The sequence below is a fragment of the Martes martes genome (assembly GCF_963455335.1).
Source record: "Martes martes genome assembly, chromosome: 12".
Classification (NCBI taxonomy): Eukaryota; Metazoa; Chordata; class Mammalia; order Carnivora; family Mustelidae; genus Martes; species Martes martes.
In genome coordinates, this window is record NC_137900.1 from 9,854,934 (window position 1) to 9,867,618 (window position 12,685).

General features: G+C 45.0%; 1 protein-coding gene across 1 annotated transcript in view; it reads right to left on the bottom strand.

Moving 5' to 3' along the window:
• The window catches only part of DOCK8 (dedicator of cytokinesis 8), a 203,440-nt gene that overhangs the window by 141,474 nt on the left and 49,281 nt on the right, over positions 1-12,685 (bottom strand). Inside the window, exons 3-4 of the mRNA XM_080819435.1 lie at positions 5,139-5,314; positions 2,502-2,573 (exon numbers count right to left, since the gene is read on the bottom strand). Coding sequence (XP_080675561.1) covers positions 2,502-2,573; positions 5,139-5,314 — 248 coding nt within the window. The remainder of the gene's footprint in view (positions 1-2,501; positions 2,574-5,138; positions 5,315-12,685) is intronic.

Genomic DNA, 12,685 nt, shown 5'->3' on the forward strand with positions numbered 1-12,685 from the left:
TATAATCCTGAAAAACAGGGACTCGCGTAAACAGTAAAATTGGTTAAATGAATTTTGATGTAAATATATCATACAACCATTAAACATTGGGTTGAGGAAAAATGTTTAATAGCAAACAGAGATAATCACCAGTTACTGTAAAAACCCAAAATAGCATCATGCTACAAAATAGTATCATAATCTGATTTAGTTTTTATACAAATATAGATAAAAAGAAATATGATGTGAAGGTTATGTATCAAATGTTAATGGCAGTTATGTCTATAGGAACTGAGTGGGTTTTTCCCCTTTTGTTTCCCTATAAACTCTAAAATTTCTAAAATAAGTATTCCAAAGGAGTCCTTTTTTCTTTTAAGTTTGTGCAACCTAGAGGGGAAAAAAAAGAATATTCCAACGGGAATTGCCATGAGGAATGAAAAAAAAAATAGTGTCCCAAGAAGCAAATAGAAACCAAATGTAGTAAAACAGACCTTTCTATTTATTGTTCCTTCTCAGACTTTTTTTGGAACCTTAATATCCAGAAAGTATCTCTAATTACAACATTTAAAAGCTTGAGAACAACTTGTTCTGAAATTTTTTATTTATTACCAGCCAAGCATAATCTTCCTTGACTACCTGGCAAACTTCGTTTTCCATTCATGTTGGAAATTAGAACATATGATGGATTAGCATCTAACTTTCTCTTAATCACTGTTTACAAGCTCTGCTTTCTCTTGCTTGGCTATTGAAAATAGTATGCTTACTGACACTGCTCCAAAAAACATCAGCACAAATTCATTGGCACACTTCCGGGACCTGGATAAAACCCAACCCCCACAGTCTTTCACTCTTTATCCCATAGAACACCAATTCTTCCAGCAGTACAGGAGAGGTGAGGAGAGCAGAATTTCACTATTTATGTCTTGACAGAGGCTCTCTGATGTTTTTTCTACTGGGATGTGTCCTCAGTCCGCACACACTCCCCGCCCTGGTCCCCAACTCATTCGCACACACAGGCTGAAGATTTTTGTGTGTCTACATATTTCTCATGGGATGGTACTGTTCAGGTTATTGACGTAGAGACACAAACCTCAAGACAATGTGGTAGAACATTTGGCTAACCCAGGAGAGAAGGGCCCTTTTGACAGGAAGCTTAGAAAGTTATCTATTTCTTGGTCACAAATTTAAATGTTACCTTTGAATCTGAGGCCAAGTTTCAATTCATTAATTTTTCCCCCTCAGAATGCGTCAGAATGGGAACAAAACAAAAAAGGCCCTCTTCTTTATATTTAAAACATAACTTTCTCCTTGCATAGGTGAATGACTAACCAAACTGTGATAAATCCATGCAGTGGAATGTTTGTCAGCAAAAAAAAGAAATGAGCTCTCAGATCACAAAGAGACATGAAGGAACAAGGCAAAACTGTGGCATCAGTAGAAAGGTAAGTGGTTGCCAGGGAGAGATGAACGTGGGGGAGCACAGGAAATTTTTAGGACAGGGAAACTATTCGATATGATACTGGGATGGTAGATACACAGCATTATATAATTGTCAAACGTGTAGGACCTTGGATACAAAAGATGAACGCTAATGTAACCTCTGGGCTTTAGTTAATAATAGTATATCACTATGGGCTTATCAGGGATAACAAATGTATCATGTATCTTAAGTAAGGTCCATCCAAGAAAGAATAAATCAGCCAGAGGAGGCTGCATTAAAAAAAAAAAAAAATGTGTCCTGGCCTTGAATCCATAGGTAGGATCTGATAGACGGGGAGAGCGGGGAGGGCACATCCAGAAGGGTACAGCAAGGACTGAGTGGGTTATGAGGACAAATAGGGAGGAAGAGGCTCCAGGCCCAGCAGAAAGGAAGTGGATCTGGCCCACATACAGTGGGACCACATTATTAAAACCCTTGAAAGACAAACAGGCAGAGTTGATATTTGATAGAGCAGGTACTACAGAGCCTACAGCAGGTGTCTGAATAGGGGACAAGATAAAGTCAATCCGCATTCATTATTCATGAATTTTGTACTTACAAATTCCCCTCCTTGCTAAAGTTTCTTTGGAACAGTCATGTGGGCACATGTGCAATAACCAGACCAAAAACCAAACCAAAACCCAAACAAACTAACAGCACCCAAACTGCAAGATGTTAACAATAAGAGGAACTGTTCGAAGGGGGTATACCAGAACTCCCAGTACTCTCTATTCAGTTTTCCTGTAAACCTAAAACTGCCCCTGAAATTTTTCATTAAAAAGCAATTGTAGGGGTGCCTGGGTGGCTCAGTGGGTTAAAGCTCTGCCTTCGGCTCAGGTCATGATCCCAGAGTCCTGGGATCGAGCCCCGCACCGGGCTTTCTGCTCAGCAGGGAGCCTGCTTCCCTCCCTCTCTCTCTGCCTGCCTCTCTGCCTACTTGTGATCTCTGTCAAATAAATAAATAAAATCTTAAAAAAAAAAAGCAATTGTAAAATCTAACAATATATGTATATATATAAAGAGAAAAGAAAAAGGAGCTTACTTTTGGTTCACGATTAGCCATTCCCGAATGTAAGTCTGAACACAGTCCCTGACATGAGGGTCCAGTTCAACCCTGATGAGGTGGAAAAATGACATAAAATCATGTTAGTACCTGATAAAGACAACAAAACAATCCCTTATCACAACCAAGGAGAGCAGCATGATTCAATTCCACATCAACTGAGAACGCCAGGGGCATTCCTACCCATCCATCAAGTGTCTGAAGCATCCCTCGGGCGATAGCATTTCTACTTCGATGAGACAAACGTGTTGCCATTTGATGCTCTGTGGGTTTTCTTTATTACAGAGACTCCTGTTAAACTACACCCATCCCTTAAAGGCATTCCAACACCAGACAGGTAGAACTAGCTGTAATCACATACAGAACCAGGAAAAGAAGCATAGATACCAATTTCTCACAGGCGCAACAGGGCCTAATTTTTGCTCATGTGTAACCTTGTTAGGACACGCAGGTTTCCCTTTTGGAAGGCCATGAAGAAGGTCTGTCTTGTGCTATGAGGACTGGATCCTGGCTTCTTTCGTTGGTGATTCTTAATCCGGGCAGTTCTTGTCCTACCTGCGGAAGACTGTGCCATGGGAGACCCCCTCCAGGTGCATCAGAGTCTTCAAATAACCAGTTCCACACAGTAGTGAAGCTTTTGGCTGTTTTTCCAAGTGTTTCGATATTAGAGATGAACGGGTCGAAATACTACAAGCTAAATACTGCCGGCCCAAACCCTGGCCCCATCCCTTATTAATTACGTGGCCTGGGGCGATCCTTCTCTGTCTCAGGGTTCTCCTCTTAGAGCACTACTCATAGAGGAGTGCCTCCTTCAGAAAGCCGGGATGAAGATTACGTCAGCCCGGAAGGTTTTAGAAGCGTGTCTGGCCATAGTTCATGCCTCTGACCCACTTCTTATGCACTAGATACTGCGATAACCACTGTATGCATGTTTTCTCTCTTTAAAAAAAAAAAAAAAAACAGCTAATTCTCAACCAGCCCCCGAGGGCATGGGCTTGCACTACTATTCGCATTTTGCAGAAGAATGAGATGAGAAAGACCCGGCGGAAAGTCACCAGCCAGGGAAGAGCGGGGACTTAAACCCAGGCCTCTGACCTGTGCAGTGTGGGCTGCCAGCCACCACACTGCCAGAGCTCCCCACGAAGTTCTGGGGCCACGGGGGTCAGCTGCTGTTTTCTCTGCTGCTGCTGCCGAGGCCTTCCTGGCTTTTGATTATAATGGCAGACTTCTGGGCAATGATTGAAATAGCAGAGGTTGTTTTAAATTCATCGGACAGACAGGGTGAGCTAGAAATTCTGATCACAAGGCAATATTATATTAAATTATGGGTGCTAAGGGAAACACCTGCCTCTTTCATCAAAATTCAAAAATCTGACCTCTACATTTTTTTTTAAGTATCTGAAACAGGATTTTCCAAGACTCCGACCTCATTTGAAAATGATTAAATAAGTAACCATAAATTTCAGACGAAGAAGCGATAGGCAATGATTCTTGGTCAATGATAAAAAAACAGAGCTTGCCTACAGGAAAGTTACACTTGAATAAATGGGCTGACAATGGGGGAAGTGCTTCCCACTGCTTGTTTTCTGGGGAGGGAGTATTTCTAAAACAGTCTGAGCTGAGCACGTGACAAGCTTTCCTACGTGAATAAGAACTATCAAAACAGGAGAGCAAAGGCTCACGATAATACCGTATCTCTATCACCCCACATTCTTAAACTGTGATGGAAGAAAATCCAAACAGAACTAGAATATATGGCAGAGTGGTGGGGCGGGGGCCGTGTTTCATGATCTCCTTCTGGGGATTATTTTTGGGGAAGGTGACGAAGTAGAAAATGTCCAAGAGAGACGTGAATCTTGATTTGGTTTTGAAAATTAATGTAAATAAAAGTTCACCCTACACTTTTAAAGAGGCACTGTTCTTTCCACCATGGAAGTCACAAGAGTTTCACTGGCATGCAATTCCATTGTTCGCTACCTAGAGCTAATGCCCGCGCCTAGAAACACAAAGACTGACCCGCGGCGGAAACTCAAGCTCAACCCAGCTCTTCACACATTCCCTCCACAGAGCTTTCCCCACTGTCTCCCCACTTGGCAAAACTTTCTTCCAAGGAAGGAACTCTGCCTTCCTCGTCTATGCATGCCGGTTCCCAGCACCTAGTAGATGCTCAAAAAATGTGGGTTGAACGTGTCCGTGACTTGATCCAGGCTCTTTGGTGGAAACAATTCAAATGCTTCTGAATCATTTCACTGATTATTACTGAAACGCTGGACATTTTTACAGATGGAGACACTGAGGTTCTGGGAGTTAAGGTGAGTCACCCAGGTCGCTGAGCTGACACCCGGGCAGTCCAGGCTCCCAGGCCTCCACCTGCCCCCTCCTCCTGTCCTTGAGCATCCCCTTAAGTGGCTTAGCCCCCACGTGCCTTTTTAAAGCCTCTGGTCGAAACGATTTAAAAACCATCACAGGCGACATTAACAAGTCGGCATCCTGTCCACGTTAACGGGTCAGAGTACCGTGAGTTCCAAAAGAAGTCCAGAATTAAGGCGTCTCCCCTCCACACCAGTAACAGTCACGACTTCCCACTGACAGCTACAGTTTAGGGAAATGATTTACCCTTCCTCTGGCAAAGAGGGCTGCAGAGTGCGACATTCCTTTGGCGTGAACGCCACATCCAAGTCGTCCTCGGTGAAGTCCCCCAGCTCCTGGGCGAGCTCCGCGTCCAGGCTGTTCAGCTGTGTCATCAGAAGTCCTTCGAAGTCCACCGGCTCCACCGGGTCATAAAACTGAGGCTGCAGAGATAAGGAGAAGGAGAAGGAGGTTCCCACGGGGTTTCCAGGGAAAGCACCAAGGCCACGGTCGGTGCGCCCTGGGCCTGCCCCTTCCACTCGGCAAAGCACTTGGCTCTTAGCACACAACTCAGCGGCGCCGTCCTCAGAGGGGCTGTCAGAGCCAGAGGCAGTGATACGGAAAGAGACACAGCACGGAAAGTCAAGTCAGAACACGGTGAGGCACCCAAATCACACCCCAAGGCAGAATTTTTCTCTGCTTAATTGCATCTTGATGAGGAATCCTGAGGAGATCCAAAATGAGATCACAAGGCTTTGCTGAATTTTATAATTTCCCCTGCAAAAGCTCTCTGAGGCCATCTCTACCCAAATACAGTGAAGTCGCGCATGGAGGCAATTTTCCCAAAATCCGGGCAAATGTAACACTCCTGCTGTTGGACTATTCAGGCGCCGTGTTTCCTCTGGCCTCACTTATCCTATATGTTGTTTCTCTATAACACTTCATACATAATCACAGCCCATGGCGAGCCAGACTTGGTGGCAGTGATTTCCAGATGTTTCTGGACAGACTCGTGCTGGGCAGGAGGACGGTTTCCCCGGGACTGCAGTTAAATGAGTAAACTGGGGGCAACTGGCAGCGTTTGCACAAGCCTCAGCGTACTCCCTTTTATAGGACTGTCTAGTTTTGCTGACTCTATCCACGCACAGTGGGGGAGGGAAAGGACAATAGAAGTGACAGAAGAAGATGGTGATTCGAAATAGACAATTCTCTAGTTGATAAAATAAAGAGTTGGCAATTAAGCAACTATTTTTTCTTGTCTGTAAAGTCCCAAAACAGGAACCACTGCCTTAAGGAAGTGAAAGCATCAGAGCGAGTGGTGTAGTGGGATGACGAGACCAGCAGCTCCGCGGTGGTGTCTTACGAAGGTCTATTTGGAATCACCGGCCCAGGGAGGTAACTGCTCTCTACTCCCCCAACCAGGGACCCATGGAACAAACACTCCAGACTCTGATTCGAACTGGTGCGATGGGAAACATGGCCAGATCCAAAGGAAATACTAACAAAACCGGTTTTTCATCACCCTGAAACCATACACCAGACTTGATGTGAGGACGCCACGTTAGAGAGGAGAAGCAATGCGCAGCTCGCTCGAGAGGCCAAAGGACATAAAATCAGAGAGGATGCGGCTTGCCCTCCCTCCTCCCACCTCCTCGTGGTGGAGACCTGAGAGATGTTCTGGGGACGGAGGAAAAAGCAAAGAACTGGGGGAACATGGGCCCTCCTCCTTCTCTGAGATTCTGGAAGGTGGCTGACTTACATAATGTCCTGGGCTGCAGGGACAAAGGGGGCGGAAGAGAAGCAACAGGATATACTCTGGTGGAGGAGAGCAGAGACAGCCCTAGCTCAGCCTGGCTCCCATGGACTGTGGCAGAGGACAGGGAAGCTTCTTGGGGGACCTGCAGGCCAGCTAAGGAGAGGACCATGAAGACACAGGGACCAGCAGGGGAGCAGAGGGAGCCGGGGATCAGCCTCTGGGGAAGACTGGTGGGGACAGAGTTGGTCAAAGGCCGCTACTGACCTCTGCCAGAGGAAATGACAGGCGTTCTCTCTGCAGACCTGCCGAAGACCAACCAACCCCAAAGGAGAAAGTGGATTTTCCCACCCCTTACCACAACCCAGTACCCAGCATTCAGAGTCAGGAACTGAAATAGAAAACTGCATTGTTTGATACCCAATCTCCTTATGGCCAAGTTGGTACCCATGAAGCCAGTAACTATCGAGCACTTACTATGTGCCAAGAAATTGGCTCGGTCGTTTTATACATTATGTCATGTCATCCTCACTAAAGCCTATAAGTTCCACACCCTTCCTACCCCATTTTACAGATGAGGACACTGAAGGCTAGAGATTTAATCATCTGTCCACAGCTTCACAGCTGGGAAGTAGGTAGACCTTCTGGCATTCAGACCTAGGTGGGCTCATGTTCTTACCCACAATAGTTGTGTTTTCTCTTGCAGGCATTTTAGGGAATTTGTTCTTCCAGAAATACTTAAAACGCAGGGCAATAGTAAATGTGTTTGCAAGAGGGTGATCCCTACATTTGCCACACTGACCAAAAGTTCCATTCTGTGTTTCTCATGAGCCCAGCTGCTCAAAGTAAGGACATAATTAATTAGTTACTTAAAGTAATGACAAATGTAAAATTATGCTGAGGCATATTGATCCCTCAAGCCGAGGCCCTTTAAATATATACTTAAAAATCATATTTGAAGCACACTCGGAAGCACTGTGACACTAGCATTCATCACTGGTAAGTAGAAGCTTCCACGGAGAAATGGCATTTGTGCGAAATCATCGGAGGGAAGATAATTCAGGTACAGCGGATGCAGTCTACTTGTCATGAGCCTAAAATCCAAAGCTATGAATGGTGACACAACCTTGGCTGAGAGCAGCAGCCTTTGTTACCTACAGGACAGGGTGTCCAGGAACCTGGGTGACAAGGACAGATAACTCCCTCCTTCAGCTACGATTTGCTGAGTGTCTGCTGCACGCCAGTCCCTGAGCGGGGGTCTGGAGGGGTGGGGAGTGGGGCGGGGGATACAGAAGAGTCAGGTAGCGCCTCTCCAGCATCTTTGCACAGATCTCTGGTCGGCCATGAGATGGCGAAGTCGGCCACGTTCTCACAGGTAAAGCTCTCTTTGAAGAGGGCAGCCACGATAAGGACACGGTAACCTCACCAAGCATGAATTGCGGGGTCATGCACCAAGTGTAATCGATATGTGGGACTGATCATCGAGTTAAACCCTCGAGGTCAGCACAGATTTCAGGACGGAGCACACTGTAAACATCAACCGTGTTAGAGATCACTGAGGATGGTTCCAGCACAACAGACAAGTTTGACTAATTCCCCCCTCTCTTTCTACACTGAGATGGACAAGGGAGGAAGCTGTCCATTCCTAATGCGATGCAAACTACTCTTGCCCTTGGCAAGTAGGTGGAGACCCCAAGTACTTTCCCTTGCCCCCTAATGCACATTAAAGCCTAGTTCTCCTGACGTGAATGGGATTCTATTTTCTGAAACTGACAACTCCTACAGCACCAGAACGGAATCTGTTTAAAATGAATCCGTGTAGCTCCTAGCACAGTGTATATGCAGACAGCACACGGATACCAGATTAAAATAACAAATCTGTGGGCACCTGGGTGGCTGTGTCGGTTAAGCGTTTGCCTTCAGGTCAGATCATGGCCCCAGGGTCCTGGGATCCAGTCCTGCCTCAGGCTCCTTGCTCAGTGGAGAGCCTGCTTCTCCCTCTGTTGTTCCCCCTGCTTGTGCTCTCTTGCTCTCTGACAAATAAATAAGTAAAATCTTTAAAAATAAAATAAAATAAAACAGCAATCTGGAAAATACTTCAGAAATAAGGATGCTGAAAAACAGAGAGGTTAAATGACTTGACCCAAATCACGCAGGTAATCACAAGGGTCCTTTGTTACAGCACTGGCTTCATTGCCTCATGCTGCTCTGTGGGGGGCATGGGGGAGAGGCATGATGTCTCCAGGGGTACTGCCCTGGTGCCTTCATGTGTGTGCACCCCTATAGGGGTGGTCCTCAAATCTCCTTGGCTGTTCATGAGAGATGTCTTCTTAAAGTCACCCAAGACTCCCCTGTTGCCAAATTCAATGGTCATTGCTCAGCCCTGGTTTATCTACAGTACAGGACACAGTTAATCACTCCCTCTTTCTTGCAATACTTTATTCAGATGGAGAGCGATGCAGTCTCTGAAAGTCCGTGTACCAGGAAACCCCTCAGTCCTGAACAAATTGAAATGGTCAGTCACTCTACCTTTGGGATATCACTGTTTCCAGATTCTCCTCCTACAATGCAGTGCTCCAGGATTCGGTCCGAAAAATGTCTCTGCTTCTCAATCTCCATTCACTCCCAGAGGAGCTCATCCATCCCATGGCTTTAAATATCACTTTTTAATGTTACAAATTTATGTTTGCCCTGAAATCCAGGTCGACTTTTCTAGCTACACCCAGACATCACCATCTGGTGGCCTAACAGGACAAACTCAAAACTAATTCTTAATTTTCCTGCTGATCTTTTCTTCCCTTATCTCCCAAGTCTTGGCATCTCAGGGATTGGTGATTCCATTCTGCCAGCTGTCTGGGGCAAAAACTTCAGAGTCTATGTTGGTTTCTCTCTTTCTCTTATGCCTTACACGCTGTCCATGAGAAAATCCCATCTACTTTACTTCTGGAAATATACTCAGCATCCAACCTTCTCTCCTTCTCTACTGGCATCACTCTCTACAGCCCTACTCCATAGTTACTGTGACAACTTCCTAATACCCTCCCTACCCCAGTCTACTCTCCACATAGCAACCACAGTGATCTTTATAAAAGGAACCCTGTAAGTCATCTTTATAAAAAGTCAGATCATGCCTGGCCTCTGGCTCAAAGTTTCCAGAAACTTCCCTTCTTAATCAGAGTAAGAGCTGAAGTTCTTCTGTGGTCTCTGAGGCCTAGGACCCAGCCCTGCTTTCCCTTTGATCTCATCTCTCCTGTCTGCTCTGCTCAGCTCGTACTCCACTTCCTTGCTGTCGCTGGAACAGACGACATACTCTTGTCTTGGGGATTTCGCTGTTCCTTCTGACTAGAATACTTTTCCTTCGGACACTTCTCAAGTTCATGCAGAACTCTTGCCAAGTGTCTCCTTTCCAACAGATACCCAAATAACTCCTCTTCTGTCTCACTGTCTATCCTCTTTCTCTCTTTCATTCTTCCAGCACTTAATACCCCTTGATAGAGTCTGCATTCATTTGTTTGTTGGTCTATGTCTCCCATTCTGGAACATAGGTTCCATGAGGCTAGACTCTCTGTTGTATCCAGTAGCACATCCCCAGCTCCTAGACCAGTGCCTGGCACAGAGCGAGACCCAATACATATTTCTGGAAGGGAGGAGGAGAGGAAGGGAGGAAGGAAGGAAGGAAGCCAGGCTTAAGACAATCCTCTCAGTTCTCTACTATATGTAGGTAAACAGAGCTGAAGACAGCAAAGTTCTCCTTCATTATTTCAAAGAACTTCACGGCTTAGATCCAACAATGATTCCCTACTTCTGCCTATGGCAATCTTCCACCAAGGGGAAGATGGCTGATAGGCCATCATGGGCATCAATCTATTTTTACCAAGACACTTGATGTCCCTGCTTTTCAAAGACGGTAATGAAATTCCCGCTCTGCACGCAGGCTGTCACGCTGTCATTTTATGTTCCATTGTGAATCTGCGTGAAAACTGTATTGAAATCTTCATTTCCGTCATGCCCCTCAAGGGAAATCAATGAAACCTGAGGACAGCCCGACTCCTTGACAGATGAACCACTAAAGGACAACAGCATCAGAAAAATGTAAAAGAACCGTATTTATCAAGTGATCTAACATTTAGGTCATCCTTGGTAGTAAAAGCAAAAGGTTGCTTTATTGCACAGAAGCTTAAACACACTAGAGAAATGAACGCCTTCGAAGGTATGAGACTTTTTTTTTTTAACATAAATGTTATACACAAACAAGTCATGTAACCATAGTGTTTAGGATGTGGCTTTTTATATCCTTTTCTTCAGCAAGAACCGTTACATTCCAGCTGATTCATTCCATTTCACTTCAAATCTTTTCTATTCTCATTTCTAAAAATAGAATTTTTCCCTCTATGAAAATGTAAGTTAAGGTTATTGACCACGTACAGCATCTCAAATCCTCCTTTCTACCTTCGGACAGAGATCCCAACCTTTTCTTGTAGTTTACTCTTCTTTTGACTTTGAATGATCAGAATATGGCTTTAGTCCTTTACTGTTTCATTTTAAAGAAGACGTCAACTATAGAGTCGTTTGCTGGTGTGGATGGTTAGCATGAGAGGGGGTCTGGCCAACCTGTCCAAATGGCCGTGGCAATGGAAGATTCCAAAGTCAGAGGGCAATGCTACACACAGATGAGTCTGTGCACAAGGCCATGTTCCCCAGCACTGGTCACAGATGACTCAGACAGGAGTGTCAAAGAGACCCAAGGCAGGTCTATCACCATCTCACCAGGTCTAAAAAGCCAGCTTGAAATGGTCAATCCTCTTCATATTCCAGAATGCAAGAGTCAAAAATATTTTATCTACTTTGAAAACACCCCATACATCACAGCTGACATTTATAATTAGAGTTTAAAAAAATCCAACAAAACCACACACACACACACACACACACACACACGCGCGCACACACACACCCTTTCTCTCATGGGATTGATCCATTTACAACAGAAGCCTCTCTATTTATATAAGGATATATCCACAGGGCTAGCAAGTCGTCCTTCCCTACCACATTTTCTGAAATCCAGAGCAACCAGGACCACAAAAGAAACGATCTTTATGTTTTTTCCTATTTGGAACACTTCCACCAATGTCGATTCTTTAAACAATCCTCCGTCCAGATCACATGCCAAAATCCGAGGGAACTTTACCGTTTCCATACGTAAGCTCCAGCCCTTAGAAATTCTGATTTCATTGTTCTCTGGTGGGCCTGGCCGCAGGTGTTTCTAAAGGTCCCAGATGATTCTAATGGGCAGCCCTGGCTGAGAGCCTTCCTTTAATTCTTCCCTGCCTCAGCCGGTAAGCTTTTACCTCCTTTGGGACACCTAGCACGCTAAAAGACAGTATAGGTCCTCGGGATCATCTTTCCTCCAAGTAGACCACAAGGCCTTTCAGAGCTGAAACCACCTCTGGCCACCAGTTAATCTCTCACACTGTCTTCAATACACTATTTACCAACGTCTGACACCATTCTATGAGCCCTAAGGGGGCAGGACTGGGGTGGGAGGGAGCACTCATCCAACATCGCAAATAAGAAAAGCTGAAGCCTTCACAGAGGTTAACTTGTCCCTGGTTATATACCTAATCAGCAGCAGTAATGCTTTTCAACTAGATCCATCTCATGAATTTTTGTAGAAAAAAAAAAAACAACTCATGGTTATTTTTAATGATTTATGTCTAAAAGGAAAGTAAATTTTATGATACAACTTTATGATGCAATGCAACTTTCTGCAACACAAAAATTCTGTTCACATACACAAATTCACAGAGGGCAGGAACACTCACGCAAAACGGGGTCCACCTGGGCTTGTGGCCAAGTTCGGACCGCTTGCAAAACAACAAACTAATCATTGATTTTTTTTTTTTTTTTAAAGATCTTATTTGTTTGAGAAAGAGAAAGAGTGCCTATGGGTGAGTCGGGGGAGGGGCAGAGGCAGGGAATCTTCAAGGAGACTCTCCACTGAGCTCAGGGTCCAAGTGGGGCTCAATCTCACGATCCTGAGACCATGACCTGAGCTGAAACC